At 49.9% G+C, this 16,979-nt stretch overlaps 2 protein-coding genes across 2 annotated transcripts in view; one reads left to right on the top strand and one right to left on the bottom strand.

The window, feature by feature from the left end:
* The window catches only part of GRIN2A (glutamate ionotropic receptor NMDA type subunit 2A), a 366,464-nt gene extending 352,984 nt beyond the window's left edge, over positions 1–13,480 (bottom strand). Inside the window, exon 1 of the mRNA XM_042921276.1 lies at positions 13,052–13,480. Within this exon, the coding sequence (XP_042777210.1) occupies positions 13,052–13,465 (414 nt within the window). The 5' untranslated portion in view covers positions 13,466–13,480. The remainder of the gene's footprint in view (positions 1–13,051) is intronic.
* Positions 13,481–14,949: 1,469 nt separating this feature from the next.
* LOC122209465 overlaps positions 14,950–16,979 on the top strand; it is a 107,466-nt gene continuing 105,436 nt past the window's right edge. Inside the window, exons 1-4 of the mRNA XM_042921334.1 lie at positions 14,950–15,150; positions 15,291–15,457; positions 15,653–15,923; positions 16,314–16,508. Coding sequence (XP_042777268.1) covers positions 14,950–15,150; positions 15,291–15,457; positions 15,653–15,923; positions 16,314–16,508 — 834 coding nt within the window. The remainder of the gene's footprint in view (positions 15,151–15,290; positions 15,458–15,652; positions 15,924–16,313; positions 16,509–16,979) is intronic.

The following is a 16,979-nucleotide window of genomic DNA, read 5'->3' as shown; positions in this document are numbered from 1 at the left end:
GGTTGAGCAATGCCTAGTGACTAAGAATGAATAATCACAGAACTCCCTGCCAGGCTTCAAAATATTTATTATTTTTTAGAAATTCAAATTATTTTACCGTACGTCCTATTGGAATCCATCATTTTCTGAGGCTTTCCATTCACACAATGAGAAATATCAAACAGGTTAAGATGTGCAACACCTAGGGATATAAAAGTCTGACTAAATTAAGATGCATTCTGCAGCAGGTGCCGTAAAAGAGATGCAAATTAAAATAATGAGATGCCATTTTCATGGAACCAATTAGAATGACTTTTGTTTCAAGTGTGGGCCAGCGTTAGGTGAGGGAGCTACTTTCACATAGCTATCCGAAGTGTCCAGTGGTCCAATCCTTCTGGAAACCAATTAGCAGCATGTATCATGAACCTTAAAATTCTTCGCGCACAGTGACCCAGCGATTTGAGACGTAGGAATCAATTCAAAACCAGTAATCTGCAACTCAGACGTTTCATTATAAAGCTCTTGAGCTGAGGCGTTGTGTTTAACAGCAACGAATGTGAAGAAAGCTAAGTCATCAAGGAAATCGTGATGTGTCCACAGAATGGAAAAGGTAGCAGGTAAGAACGCTTCCAAATAATCTGTAATGCTAGTGATAGAATGTAAAGTAAATTAGAAGCTATACATGAAATTATGTAACCGATATGTATCTGTGTGTGTACAGCAGGCAAAGAAGACTAGAAGAAGAAAACAAAACGACTAGAAGGAAATCCATGAAAATGGCAACGGTAGCTGTGACGTCCAAGGTGATTTTTATTTTCTTTATACGTCTTTCAATCTCTCACGTCCTCTAAATTGCACACTTGTTAGATTACTTTCATGTTAGCTGAGGTTTTTTTTTTTTTAAGAGTTGTGGGGTTTTTTAACGTTTATTTATTTTCAGAGAGAGGAAGCAAGCAGGGCAAAGAGAGGGAGAATCCCAAGCAGGCTCCGCATTGTCAGCACGGAGCCCGCTATGAGGCTGGACCCACGAACCGTGACATCAGGACCTGAGCCCAAACGACAGCACTGCGCGGGCGCCCCAGCTGAGGTTCTGTCTTTTAACAGCCTGTAAAATCCTCATCCTTTGGAGATATACGCGGACGTATTTGTAGATGAAATAGAACAATATCTGGGATTCGCTTTAAAACGATCCAGCTGTGGGGCTGGACGTGAAACAAGAACGGTCATGCATCAAAGCCAGGTGATGGGGACGTGAGGGCTCACGCTGTTGTCTCTACTTGGGGACGTGTTTGAAATTCTTCACGGTAAAAGTACTGCTTTGAAGGCTACCAAAGGGTGTCACAGAGGAACGAAGAAAATAAGGAAACACCAACAGAAACAAAAAGGAGCACCAATGAGCCAAGGCAAAATCAACAGCCATCAACCAAAGTGCAATTGGGCCGTGAAGCTCGGCCTTCACCCAGGGGCTGCCTTTTTCAGAATCCCGCTGGCAGAAACCATGCCCATCACCAAGCACCAGAGCCACGGCCAGCAGGTCGGTTTCTAGAGCCCCACATCCTGTCCCCTCTCCCCGTGCTGTGGCTCTATTCACGCGAGTCAACCAACACCACGTTCCTCAGCCCTACAAATATCTTAGCTTTAAAACAATTCGTCTAGAAAATATGTTGTTGTTTTTCAGCCCGAGGACTACAGGCATGCAAGATGACAGGGATTTCAAATGCCACTCACTCTTTCTGGCTAGAGTTTCCTAATTTGGAAGAGGCAAGCTACAGCAGGAGACATTCAGCCATTTGTGACAACAAAACAGAGATCGGCAAAAAGCTCAATGTTTTGATTGTGAGAACTGCCATCCAGGGGAACATTCAGGAGCTATCAAAACCACACTCGAGCCTGGCAGCTTGGTGGAACACGTTAAGGGGAAGGAAAGGCCTAGACTGTAGGCCGGCACCTGGGCCTCCGTGAGCCAGCCTCCTCTCCTCTCTGCGGCTTGTCCTCTGCAGCCACGGATGTGACCTGCGGGGGGGCAGACACATGGGATGCCAGCCTCCTCTGGCCAGTTCTCGAATGCAAATCGAGCCCAGATTTGACCTTCCAGCACCTTCTCTGACAAGCTCCCACCCTCACGCCTCTGGATGAGGGGCCCCTCTGCTATGTTCCCCAGCCCCCCTGAAGCTACCCCAATCACAGACGCACCACTCTGGGCTTTAATTGCCAGTCTCGTCCAGCTAGATGCACATCAGAGCAAATCTGATCACTGATATATCTAGAGAACATTTTGGGACAGGATACAGGCTCCTTAAACGTTTGAAGAATGAACATATTTATAAACCAATAAACCAATAAATAAATAAATTCCAAGGAGGTCTACGAATGAGTATCAGGGGACCTGTGAACCCCTAACAATTGCACATAATATTGAATGCATGTTTAGGAATGGGCATCCCTCCGGGGGGGGGGGGGGGGTCCATACCTCCTATCAGTGTATGAAATGATCATGACTCCCCAGCGGGCTCACCCCAAATTATCTTAAATTTCTTGGGTGAGTATGTGGGCCTGGCTTTAAGGTGTCAGTGATTTGCACAAGTCACCTTAAATTCTAGAGTGAATTTTTATTTTGTTTTGGAGAAACAAGCACAGTTGGGGACCAATGGAAAATGATTAAACCTCTTTTTTGTTAAGTCGGTGAGACTTAAGAAGAAAAGATCCTTGTTAACATACCAATAGCCTGCAAAAGTTACAAATGGAAACAAACTACCACTCCCATTTCATATTCTTCCTCTTTGAACCGGTGACCTGGTCACCCCCTCGGAGAGGCGCACGTGTGTGAGGACCTTCCATGCATGCATTGAGCAAACATTCTGTCTCTGAATTCTATATTGTATTCCTTGGATTTTTTTTTACTCTAGTTCTAATAAATAAATAATTTTGGTATACCCATTTCCATCATATGGAATGCTGTAACATTTGAACGCAAAGACAAAGCTTTTGCAAACCAATTCTGGATTTTGTTTCTTCCTGGGACGTGTGAAGGAAGAACAAAGGACGTGCCCAACAGTGGACGAGCACCCAGAGCCACTGCTGCCCTAAGGAAATGCTCAAAATGCAAGGGGTACAGCAGACAAGAGAGAAAGATTTGGCAACTGGAAATTCAGAGAGGGTTCTGGCTCTGTCTTTAGAATATGAACGTATTCTTACAATAACGTGTGCAAAAACGTGAATATACTTTCATAAGCAATCATGATTAACTGGGTGCGGTTCTAAAGCGCCCCCCCCCCCCCCCCCCCCCCCCCCCCCCCCCCCCCCCCCCCCCCCGCATTTGGAGATCACTGGCAATTATTCTAAACATCATCTCTGGTAGCTGTGTTTCTTAGCCAAAAACATTCCCACTAGTAAATATGACGCCGGCTGACCTACTTATGTTTATATTTATATATGTGTGTGTGTGAGTTGATATATACATAGGTTTTCTGCTTTTCAAATACTGTCTACCCTTCAGGATGATGTAAAGTCCTTTGGAGATTTGAGGTGATGATGCCAGGATCATAAATTCCTCCCCCAAGCCAGGCAAGTTTATACTGAATTACTCACACGCTTGCAGAAAGTGAGGATGTTGGTTTTCAGCCAAATCCAAGGGCCTAAAGTACCAGGACTTGGGGATTTAAAAAAACAAAAAAAAAAACAAAACAAAAAAAAACCCACAAGGATTTGAGAGGTGCAGAGCTTCTGAGTTAGAAACAACCTCAGAGGTGACCCCATCCAATCTTTCCATGAGTCCAACACCACACCCCCCCCCCCCATCCCGCTCCTGACAGACGACAGTCACTTTCAGCTCAGCTACGTCTGACAGACACTCATTATTCTCCGAACCATTGCGGTCTTCGGTCACAGACCTAATTGCCAAAGCTCATCTTACCATATGTCATTTAGATCCTACACAACCCTGAAGGCCCTTCCTCTGGACACACTGTCGTTGTTCAATATCTGTCTTTAAATATTATTCCCCCCCATCCCTGCCAAACTAAGTCTATGGATCATGGTGTTTGTGTGGCTGGAGAGATCATCAGTTATATCACTCAGCCATTGCTCCTACGTTTCTGCTAACAGAAGCAAATTTTGCTTCATTGGCAATTATCCATTCTTGGCGAAGAATCTTGACTGTTAATCTCTATCAGTGATGTTCAAGGGGAGGCATGTAACCCAGTTCTGGCCAATGAAATGTAAGGGGAAGTCAACTCTAACAGAAGAGGAGAGGGCCTAGAAAAAAGCTTCTTTTCCCCCTCCTTTTTCTTCCCATTTTAAATGCTGGCATGTGAAGATGTGATGGCTGGAACAGAAGCAGCCATCCTGTGACCAAGAGGAAACAGCAAATAGAGGCAAAATAGAAAAATGGAAAGGACCTGAATCCTTGGTGGGTTACCGAGTCACTAAATCACATCTGGGACTCCTTGCTAAAAAAAAAAAAAAAAAAAAACACTACCTGTCTTAATTGTTTAAGCCATCATCGGTCAAACATTCTGTTATTTGCAGCTGAAAGCACCAGTAACAACAGAAAAGGTATAATGCAGCTATCGCCTCTCTTGATTTGGACATTATATTTCTAGAAATAGGGACTTCACTTTTTCTAAGAGCCATATCACTACTTAGAATCTGCTGAGCATCGAGTGCAAAACAAACAAGCAAATAAACACAACCCCCGTGACTGGAGATCATAATCTCAAACGCTTCAGACACCACACAATTAACATAAATGTGTGAATCTGGATGGATGTCAGATAACAGGGAGCAAGGACATTAAAATGCAAGCATTTTAAAGAGCTTATTAGTAAAATAAAATACTAATGCATTTATGAGGCTGATCCAGTAGGCAGTCCACCAGTTCACGGCTCTTGCGGAAACCATCCTCAAGTTGGAGAGCTACATCTCCCCCCTTCCTATGAGAAAGTGCCATTTCTTCTTAAATCCTCCAATGTAGTCAGTAGTATCTGACTCTAGCCCTTCAATCCGGAAAGACAGTTCTGAGTTTTAATTCCATCACCCAACATCTTAATCAATCTAGGTAACCAAAACATTAACATCAAAATCCACTGTCCCTCTTGAATGTAAGCCCCTTCCCTAAACCTAATGGAGTCCCAGTCATTAACTTGAGAAGGCAGTAAGAGCAAAAGAACAGTGGATAAGGATTCTCTAATCAAATACCTTTGGGGCTGCCAGGTTCCCCAGGCTGTCACCGAGTTACTTAATCCTTGGCAGAGACCAAATGAGAGACTGTATCTGTCCACAGCCTAAAGCCCTAAGCCCAGCGCAAATACATAGTCCAGTCGGTGGAGTTATTTACTGCAAGGCTCACGGAGACAGTCTCCTGTGGTGGTCATTTTCACCCTGGCCACATCTGATCTTCAGTTTGCCAGGATAAAGCCCACGGCAAATTCCAAGAACTGAAAGCCCCTGGTTGTCCCAGGAAACTCATATTCCCATTCATGTTCATATTAAGGCAATATGAACCGTCTCATGTTGGACTCTCCACTTCTAACACTTCTGTGGGATTCGTCCCCCGTTTCTTGCAGGGGTTACCATCACATCGCCACACGACCCTTCATCATTTTTTCTGGTGGTGAAAAAATGCAAGTGCATTGGACACAAATAAAAATTACATGATATACACACAATAACAAAAGTGTTCCTGTAATAATTATTTATTACGAGCCAAGCACTGAGCTACCTGTTATCTCATTTAAATCTTACAGCGCCATGAAGTACATACTCTTTCTGTCCCCTTTTTAAAAACAAAGGCATCGAGGCCAGGCTGGGGTCAGAAACAAACAGTGAGGACACTGAGACTCAGAGCCATTAAGAAGCTTTCTCATGATCAGCCAGCTGGTAAGTGAAAGCCTGAATTTAAACACAGACAACCAAACTCAAGGTTCAATTTATCAACCACGCTGTAATGACATTAACAAAATTTTGTTAATGTTTATTCATTTTTTGAGAGACAGAGAGAGACAGAGTGTGAGCAGGGGAGGGGCAGAGAGAGAGGGAGACACAGAATCCGAAGCAGCCTCCGGGCTCTGAGCCGTCAGCACAGAGCCCGATGCGGGGCTCGAACGCACAGATTGTGAGATCACGACGTGAGCTGAAGTCAGCCCCTTAACCGATTGAGCCACCCAGGCGCCCCAGTATAATGACATTTTTTAAAAAACTGAAAGAGCAGGAGTCTACCACTCAAAGATAACCACGGCTCACATTTTGGGAGGTCTCTTGCCAGTCTTTCCTTGAAGGTGGTAAAATTTTCAGAGCTGGAAGAGGCCTCAGAGATGATATCACCCTAAACGTCATTTCACAGGAAAGCCTAAGGACCAGAAAGGTGAAGAGCCTTTCTCTGGGTCACACTGCTATTTGGAAATGGAATTCAGGTCCTCGGACCCGCTGTCCAAGGTTTTCGGGGGCCTTTGACTCAAGTTGGTTGGTAGTGGCTTCCTCGAATACCGTGTTGAGAAGGATTTAAGGTCCTTAAAGATTTAAGGCTCAGGAGATCAGCGATGGCAGCAGTAAACACAGCAGCACAGATATATGCACATCATGAGTTTGCCACTTGCCAAGGAACAGCCCTTGGGAGAGAAGCGGAGTGCCCAGGAAAGGCTTTCTTAATAAAGACCAGCTGTATTCTTCACAAACACCAGGGTCTCAAACCCCAGCGCCTTCAGGGATGAGGTTCTAGCATGAATGAGGGAAGTGGGCAAGCAGAGGACAGAACATGGGAAGAGCGCCAGCCCTAAGAGGGTAAGGGTGCTATTCACCTCCAGCCGCCTGTTGCCTGCCAAGGGGAAGGGTGGGGCCCATGTTGCCAGGCCTTCTGAATTCTTGCAGTGAGGCATGAAATTTGGATTTTTAAAAATGTGAGGTCTCCGGGGCGCCTGGGTGGCTCAGTCGGTTAAGCGTCCAACTTTGGTTCAGGTCACGATCTCATCGTCAGCGGGTTCGAGCCCCGCGTCGGGCTCTGTGCTGACAGCTGGGAGCCTGGAGCCTGCTTCGGACTCTGTGTCTGCCTCTCTCTCTGCCCTTCCCCCGCTTAGGCTCGCGCGCTCTCTCTCTCTCTCTCTCTCTCTCTCTCTCTCAAAAACAAACATTAAAAAAATTTTTAACTGTGATGTCTCCTAACTTTAACGCTGGCAACGAATCCAAATCTGAATAATAAACAGGGAGTGAAGAACAAAGAAAACCCACGAGCTAACAACATTATAACCGCTCGTTTTCACTATGGGCTTACCAGAAGCCATCATTCTGTACTGCAAACCCAAGATGCTATTTGTATGTCTTTCTCCCTCTCTTTCTTTCTGCCTCCCTCCTTCCCTCCCAGCCCCCTGATCCCTTCCATCGCTCCAGCTAGAGAAGCCTTTCCCACCTGGGGCTACCAAAAAGAACATCAACACTGTACCTTCCAAACCCACCAGAACACAGCTGCCAAGAGTCCAAGCGATTCCCAATGACCCCCAAGGGCCACTTGGAAAGTGAGTCATGCCTCTCGGGGTGATGCCCTTTGCTGTCCAATGACTTATGGAAGGAGGGGTAGATGATTGCATCTGACATGCCTCATCGCAAAGTCTCAAGATAGGCCTCCTCACTCTCTCAGGAACTACCCAAAGCCTCCAGAGCAGGAGCTGAGTGGGTTCCACCAACGTTCTGATGTGCACGTCTACCCTTCCCATGAGCTTTGAGGGTCTCACTCATAGCCTAATTCTGGAGGTGCCCGGTTACAAGAGAAAGTCCCACTTCCGGCTGATGACCTATTACTCAGCAGCACTACCTGGGCCCTTTGTACGGAACACCCCCAATTTCTGTTAATCCCAAGGATGGCTAGTAATTATCTGCCCACTAGAAAGAAGAGGAGACTGACACACACCTATGAGATCAGTCAGCAAGTAGGGAACAAACACTGCATGGGAAGCCCCGAACCACAGTGTGGTAAGTTCATCTGGAAACTGCAGCAAGCTGGCATTGGAACCAGGGACTTGATTCATTCAATCAACAAACATTTGCCAAGAAACAAACGCAAAGGGCGAGATCAGCACAAGGTGCTGAAAAGAACACACACGCGAACCAGAAATAAACCTTAATAAAGGTGGAAAATAGAAATATTAGTCACAATGACTGTGGTATAAACAGAATACTCCGCAGCCATTTAAAATCATGTTTGAGAAGTCTATTTTATTAAATAGGATTTAAAGGGAAAATTCCACAAATACATAATCAAGCTTGAAAAAAAATGAAAGCAGGTTGTGAAATATAACTGGGTCAAAATCAGAGTGAACACACTCAGTAATTCCTCCCCTGCTCCTAAGATGCAGAATTTATAGATAAACCTTTAGATGTTTTAAATTTTACATAATACTGCTTGGAAATAAGACAAGGGAATCACGAATGAAAAATAAAGAGGACTCTCTAAAAATAAATGAATCAAAAGATGGGACTCTACAATCTCAAACAGGACTCAAAGTCACATGGTTCATGGGGGATGGGTCCAATATGAGCCAAGGAAGCAGAGGTCCCAACATCTACCCAGGGAATAAGAGGCAAAACTGGACTCAGAATCATGCTTCCAGGAGTCACAGTCAAAAAGGATGCCTCCGTCTGTGCCAAGGAGCAAAAATGAAGCAACTTACATGAGCCTGGGACCCAAGCGGGCACCAAAGGATATACAGAGCAAAGAGAGAGCCCTGAGTTGAGCTGTTAACATGAGCTCTAGTTGAAAAGCACATATACCCTTGCAGACATAGGGCAGAAGATATCATAAAATCACCTTGAAAATAAGTTCACAAACAAAGCATATGAAGACATAGGAGACATTAGAGAACACAAGAGGACATCCAATGATCAGAATCTGCAAAATGAAAGAATTCATATCTGAAGAAACAAAGATGCCAGAGCAATCAGAGAAGGACTTCACGGTATTTTTTTTAATCCTCAAAGGGATAGAGGAAGAATTTACCTTCACAAAGTAAAAAGAGGGTTTTTAAAATAAAATAAAGAAGCAGGAAGGTATAAAAAGGGGCCAATTATTTCTCTTGGAAATACGGTGAACATTGGAAATTAAAAGCTCAACAGACAGGTAAAATAATAGACAAGATACAAAGAAAAAGAGGTGGTTAAGGCAAAATAATAAACCAGATACAAATAAGAGTTGGTTAACTGGAGTACAGAACTGGAGAGACCTCCTCAAACATGACACAGAGAGATAGAGAACTGAAAAAAAAAATGTTTAAGATACATGGAGAAACTACATACGGAGAGAACAGAGAAAATACTGGACAGGAAACAGCCAACAGATAATGGCTGAGATTTTTCCGCAATTAAAGAAAAACCTGAATCTTATGACTAAAAAAAGCCCACAGAGTGCAAAGTACAAAAACAAAACAAAAACAAAACATATATACAGCATAATCCTGAACTGATAACTAACTGAATACAGCTTAGAAGAAAGAGACCCCCATGTCCAACAGTGGCTGGCTGCTCCTGGTGACAGGACTTAGAGGGAAGAACTTTATTTTCTTCTTTAAAGGTTAATATATTTTCTAAACGCTCTCCGGTGAAATGACATTATTTTTGTAAACTGTGGAAGAGTAGTATTCATTATTTCAAATACACATAAACACACTTTTTAAAAAGATTGTCCTCAAGGAACTTCCACTCGAGTAGAAGAGATGAGGTATGGATCGACACAACATATCAAGTCCATGCAGTAAGCGACATGGCTAGATGTAGCTAAAATCTAAGCCTCGTCTTTTCCCCCCATGGACTCGCTAGAAATCGAGAGGGAGGAGGAGGTGAGGGCACTGAGCAGAAACATGAAGGTCTAATGCATATGCCTGATTTATTAGGGGCTATTGCTGCAACCAGAGTTGTGCTCCATTTGGAGGGGATCAAAGTGGCCAAACCAAGATAAGTTAGAACTTTATCTACATCAAACATTATTTTCACCTCTACTTGAATTATATTTCAGGACCACCCACTGATAGAAGCAAAAATTAACGTCGTTACTGTAAATGAACATCACACAAATCTGCCACTTAACACATTTCAGTTATCAGAAGGCTTTGTTCTTTCTCGCACGGGTCAGGTAGACTGAGGGAAAGGTAAAAATGGGAGGGGGGGCATGTTGAATTTAACTGATAATCAAGTTAAATACCATTCTTATCCACAGGGGCACGATCAGCTATCATGCTGCCAATTTGGAAGTGAAAACACCACAGGTACGTTCTGGGCTTTACCAAATGAACATCATCTTAGCGGGGAGACAGAAAGGCCTGTTCAGTCTGGGGAGATTCAGACTTTGTGGCCGTAACGCTGTTGGCACATCCAACCAAGCAAGGTGGAGTTTTAGGCAACATCTCATGGCTGCCTCTCCAGAGCCAAACAAACTGCACTCGGCATTCAGCTCCAAAGGAAACAGGTGGCAAAGGCACAAGCCAGAGAGATGTGCTACTAATATGGAAGGAAGGGCTGTTCCCATCTCAGATTATCTCTTTCTTTGCTTTAAGACATTCAGGTTTCTCAAAATGCCACTCTTTACCCACCTCCACCCAACATCACCTGCACATCCCACGTGTGGGGCCCAACATATACCCCAACATTAGCTCCGCTCCCTTCTTCGATTCCCTGCCATCAACACCAACTTGGCCAGCCCCGACAATTCCCTTCACAATTTTTGAACGAATGAACTCTTTCATTCCTCTCCCAACACCACCTCGTAAATCTCTCTCTTAACGAGACTTCTCTGAAAACGTCCTTTCTTATCTTCCTCTTGCATTTCCGGATTCCCTTTTTCTCCTTTACTCCGAAGTGGGGCCACACTCTTGCCCAATCCCCAGAAGGTGGTTTCCTTTGATAGGAGACGAGGATACGTCCACCCACACCCTCCCAACTCCCTTTCTCACGGCCCTTTAAGGGAGGAGCAGCCGCGGGTCCAGTTGGTCAGAGCCGGGCATTCACAGTGGGCAGGGTCGCCATCTACCAAATGGGTGCTCAACTCTGAGCCCACTCCCTGTTCCTACTTACTTGCCCACAGTCAGATGGATAAAATCAGGTAAGAGCCTGAGCCACAGACCTGCCAGATCAGACCTCCCAGACTCAAGACACCGTCTCTAAGTCAGATTACAACAGATTTCTCCATTGATGGTGCTGGGCCCTAGTCAATCCATAAATTTCACTTTCCACATGGCAGTACTATCTTTCGTGTGCTGCTTTTTTGGTCAAAACTTCAGATGGGAGGTGGGATCAGGGGTGATATTTAGATCCCCAAATCACCAACCCCTGCCAGAAACTACAGTTCTCATTCATGACTTCATCAGACGACTGGTCAGTCCTTATGCACGAGCCCTGGGCTCTGATTCACTGCACCTCTCCATGGCTCACTATCTCCTATAAAATGAGATTAATTCCTTGACCCTCCTGAAGTTAAGATGACAAAATTAAAGGACAAGCTTAATTTGCTGGAAAGTGAGATCACAGCTTGAGACCAGAAGACCAAAATCTAGTCCCATCACCCACTGAGTGGCCTCAGCCAAGTCTTTGACTGCCCGAGCCACCCACCCCCACCCCCCACCCCCACCGCTATGCCTCAGGTACTTCATCTGAAAGTTGCAGGATGCTCTAGGAGACTCCAAGACCTTCTCCAGTTCATACACTGGTGCCAGGGCACAGCTGTTCCCTACTTCGTCTTTTTTTTATCCCAGAAAGGAGCTCCCCAAAACAGAGAGGTGGCTGGGAAAATGCTCGGCTGCACGGAGGAATTCTGCTAGACTGCAAGGCATTTCAAATGAATGTTTAATAAGATACTGCATTGGTTGTATACTTCGGCTGAATGTGCTGCAGCCCAGGAGACCTGAAAGAATTAATACAGTTCCCAAAGGAGCTGGTGGGAATTGCTGAGGCAGAGGCAGAATCTGATTTGATGAATATGAAAGTGCTTTGAGAGCGTCAGAAGGAAAGTGCTCTGACAAATGTCTGTTCATTCCATTAGCATGTCTCCCGCTATTTAAGGAACACAATCCAAGAAGGTCTTGGGACTGGGGACCACAGCACACAAGGGCAAGCTCCCTCTCCCCCGCACCCCCCTGCTTCCGACCCCATCTGAGGCCCTTCCTGGGGCTTAGAGATACAGTGCACCCACGACTCCAGTTTTTTCTCCTTCCTCACTGTGCTTCTCCCTTCTGATCCTCAAACCAGGCCCTCATAACATCTCACCCAACCTTAAAGTCTCTCCTCTTCCCCAAACCAACACTCTCGGATGGTTCGCAGAATAACCTTCTCTCCCATCCTAAACCAAGAGATGGGGACACACCTTGTTTTGTTCGGACACTATCCAAGTTCATACCAAAACCCATCCTTGGGAAGCAACCCCTCCATCTGACGTTCTGGGCACCCCTGACAGCCCCACCCAGGGAACATGTAGGAAAATGCCAGGCCCTCCATACTCAGGGTCTACAGTCAGTTGTCTCCACTCGCACCCACTCCTTAGAGGAACGCTCTGCTGTGCGCCTGCATAGGACTTCTCAAACTCTCCGCCCCTCTTCCCCCAACTGCGGAGTCTGTGGAAGCCTATTTCTCTGCCCTTTTGCGCTTTACCTAAAGACTATGCGTTTTATTCCGTAACATAGCCACGTTTCAGCTTTTTGAAAATAGTTTTAGTCGCTTACCGCAAAGGGGGAAAATGGACACTTTTCCACAAATCAGGTAAAAGTGACATTCTAGAAATATGAGCTGGAGGGTTTCAAGTGTCCCCAAGCTCACCTCTGTGCACTATCTGGAAACTTCCAAGCGTTCCACCACTTCCTGACCAATCTGCATTCACTGAGTTCTCCCTGGCATACCCAAAGTGCCTGAGACCCTCAGAACCAAGGCAGAAAGCGTTTCCATTCATTTCTGGGTTGGAAAGGCAAAACCTGGCTTTCACCAGAGCCAGTGGCCACGACCCTCTCTCAGATCAAAACAGATGCCAGAGGCTCCCCAAGACCTGTGGTGGCTGTGGTATGATCAGCACACTCCCGGGGCCTGGCAGCCTATCACCTCTCCCACTTACCTTGTCAGCCATGATCATAGATGCGCCCCCGTGGATGCCCAGGATGGGGATGAAAGTCTGCGAAGAGATAAAATCCAGCATCTGAGCCACGGCCTCCTGGTCGGTGTCGTCCCCAAACACAAGGCCATGGATGCGCGCCCCAGACATGAGGTCGCACACATGTGTGATGAGGCTCTTGGGGTCCGTGCGGTTCATCAGCAGGGCCACCACGTTCACGTCCAGGGGCAACCCTGCTGCCTGCTCGGGGCCCCACAGGTTTCGCAGTTCGCGCTCCGTCACGTCGTGGCTGTGACCCAGCAGCACCGCAATGTTCAGCGCCGGGGGACCCTTCTCCGCCGCCGCACCCTGCGCCGGACCGCGCCAGACCAGAAGGGCCGGCAGCACCAGCAGGGTCCAATAACCCAGTCTGCCCATAGTCGCCACTTACGGTCCCTGCAAGGCGGAGAGGGAGAGTCAGGGCCGCGGGGAGCAAAGGTTCCAGAGGAAAGGGATTACAGACCCAGCCCCTTGCTCTAGGAGCCTGGTATACAGCCCATCCCCAGCGCGAGCTGACAGAGTCACTGACTCCATTCCCCATTCCCGCCGCCATCCACATCCCTCCACCCAGCTCTATCCACAACTCCAATCGCAGCTAAGTCTCCATCACTATCCCTAAATCCATTTTTGCATCCAGCCTCCGTCTCATCCCCTGTCTCCAGCCTCCTCTCCATACCCAACTCTGCCCACGTTTCCCACCACACCCCCAAGTTAGCTGTGGACCACAGCCCCTGAGCGTAGGCGCACAGAGCAAACCCTCCACCCACCCCTCTCCCACCCGACTAGTTCAGACCAAGTTACCGACCCCGCCCCCTGCTCAAGGGAGCCAACTACAAAGCAGCCCCCGCGTGCGGAGGCGGTGCCGAGACTCCGCAGCCCTGCTCCCGCGCTGTGCTAGATGACTGACCCCGCCCCCTCTGAATCCTCCCGGCACAGCGCAGACCTGGCTCCACGCTGCACGCGCTGCAGACCCCACTCCTCTCCTGCAGGGTGGCCCCCACCAAGTTCACGGGAGTGCAGACATTCACCCGTGCGCCCCAGGCGCGTGGGGGAAATTGCCCCCCCCCACCTCGCGCGGGGGTACAGTGAAGCGATTTCCACTCAACTGCAAGCGAGCCCCAGGACCCGCCCCCTACACGCACGCATGCACACACACACACACACACACACACACACACACACACACGCCCTCTCTCATGCGCACCGCGTGCAATGCAGAATCCCAGAGCGGAGAGCAGGCGCTTCCACCCGTGGGCCGGCGCGTGGGAGCTGGCAGGGAACTGCGTGGGGGGAAAGGTAGGCTCCTAAGCGGCTCTCCGACGGACACGAACCGTACAGACCCTCCCCAGGCTTTCCACTACAGGTCCTGTTACCAAGTCTTAGATGCATGTGGGTAGTGGGCTGCACAACCTGACAGGCACGCGCGCCGTTCTGCGCACAGCCGCAGGCCGCTGTGGCGGTGCCCACGGCCATCCGGAGTCCACACACGTCCTCAGTCGGTGCACACACATGTATCGCGCCAGGTGCACAACTGCGCGTGCCTGCAAATACCAGCACAGTCGTGCACGCGTGCACAGGCGCGCGCCCCTCGGGCCCGGCGCTGCTGGAGCCAGGGGAAGTTAGGGAGAACTCGCTCTGGCCGAGGCACTCTTAGGGTGAGCACAGCGGAGCGCGGAGCCGCAGCGCCCCCTGGTGCTCCTCCCGCGCCTCGCTACAGATAATCCCTCTCCCGCTTCCTCTCTCCCTCTCTCTCCTGTTCCTTCTCCCGCTCTCGCTCTCTCTCCGGTCGAGTCTTCCTCTTCCCAGGCCGGCCGAGCCCAGGTCTCCCGCTGGGACGTACCTGTAGCCGGAGAAGGTCGAGGATGCAGTGGGGCGCGCTGCGCGCACGAGCATCTCGGCCGCCTCAGCAGCCACCGGGTTTAGCGGGTTTCCGCATGCTGCGGCCCCCGCGCGCTCCCCTGGCTGTCCCGCGCTGTCTGCATCGCCCCCACGGGGGGCGGCTATCCCAGCCGGAGGCTCTGCAGCAGGGCTCTACCGGGGTGGAGAAGAGACAGAGAGGCTGGGTCAGCCCGCGGGCAGGAGAAAGGGGACTGGGGGGCAGGCTGCAGTCTGCAATGCTCACAGCCCCCTGTGCGCACAGGGGGCTCGACCGAAGAGGGGGAGCTGAAGCTCCATGCCCAAGACCCCCTGTGCGGATCCTCAGACCCCGTGGTCGATATGGAGAGCTCCGCTCCTGGGCGCACAGGAGAACCCGAGCCCCAGGTTCGCCACGCACGAGAAGCTAACTGGGCATCTCCACCCTCACCCCCTACCACCTCCCCGGCGCCGGCTGCTGGCAGTTGTTCGGCCAGGAGCTGCTGAGCGAGGGGGGTAGGGAGAGAAAGAGGAGGGAATGGAGGGGGGTGGCTGGCTGAGTTTGCGATGAGGGAGGAGAGGGGGAGGGAAGGACTCGGGCTCCCGCGATCCCGGATCCCCGAAGGAGGTGCGATCATTCCCACGCAACGACCCTCTTGCGGTCCTGCCGCCCCCTCCTATCCAGGCCTCCCACCATCTTTTCCCCCAAAGGGGCCTCCCAGGCCCCGCGTCCCGCGCCAGCACTCACCGCAGCCTCTCTCCACATAGTTCTCAGCAGTGGCCGCTCCTGGTCATCTCCAGGGCTGATGGCTGCGGCCGCGACTCTCAGCGCTCACCCAGCCCCATGCTCCGGCTAGCCCCGCGGCGCCTCCCTCCAAAAGCCGGAGCTCGGCTTCCTGCCCCACTCCGGACAGCAGCTGCCCGGTCCTCTAAGCGCGCCCGGGAGCCCTCTCCGCAGCCCAGGCTCCGGCTGGTGGTGTGCGTGAGGGCGAGTGTGTGTGTGAGTGAGTGTGGGAGCGCGCGCGCGTGTGGCCGGGGATCCCCGCGGTCCCCGCTGGAGAGAGGCGCGGGCGGGGGATGGCAGCTCCCTCTGGGCCCTTCGCTGCGGGGCCAGCTCGCCACCAGGCGTTCAGCTCCCCATTTCCCGACGGGAGTCCGGAGAGCGCCCAGCCACCCTGGTTCACAGCACTAGCAAAGCCGGGCTCCTGAGGCTTGCTTCTGCTGCGGTCGCCTCGGAGGAAGAGGAGGAGGAAGGCAGGGGCGCCCCCACGTCAACTTAGAGGACTTGTTCTCAGTCGGCTAGACGCAGCAGCCCCCGCGACAGCCAGGGAGGCTTGGAGCTCCGGTGGGCGAAAGCATCTCCCGCCCGCAGCCGCCCTCCCTGGAGGCGGGCCGAGGCAGACCCCGCAGTCCCTCGGCGGCGGCGCGGAGCACTGCCACCCTTTCCCGGGGCGCACGGCGGCGACAAGGCCAGGATAGGCGACTGCCTGGCGAAGTGGGTGCCTGCGGCGGGGTGCCGCTGTCCCTGGTGCTGAAAACGCGCTCTCCGCCCGCTCCTGAGCGTCTGGTGCGGCTGAAGAATCAATTATTCAGATCTCTGCTACCGCTTCCTCCTCCCCCAGTGCCTTGCGCTGGGTACAGCAATCCCCCTCCACGCACAGGCGCGCCGACACACACACACACACACACACACACACACACACACACACACACACACACCACAGAATCTGCTCCAATGCTTCTCCCTGTGTCTCACCACCCCCGTAAGGGAACCCACTCCTCTGATCTCAGGGAGCCAGAATCCTAAAAGTAAAGACATCTCTACATCCCCCACTTGCTTCCTTCTTGTTTTCTAAGTTATAACAAAAGTCGCCCTGAGGCTGCCACTTCTAAGCTACCAGCAGGGGTGAGCCAGAGAGCACGGGACTGCCTGGGTGTGTGGGGCCTGGCTGGCTTGAATTCTGGCAACTGAGCATGAAAAACATTGTCAAATGAGCACCTTTGCCCCTTTCACACTCAGCCGTATCTCTCCTTCCAA

The sequence above is a fragment of the Panthera leo genome, chromosome E3 (genome assembly GCF_018350215.1).
Source record: "Panthera leo isolate Ple1 chromosome E3, P.leo_Ple1_pat1.1, whole genome shotgun sequence".
NCBI lineage: Eukaryota > Metazoa > Chordata > Mammalia > Carnivora > Felidae > Panthera > Panthera leo.
This window is presented reverse-complemented; position numbering and strand designations above follow the sequence as displayed.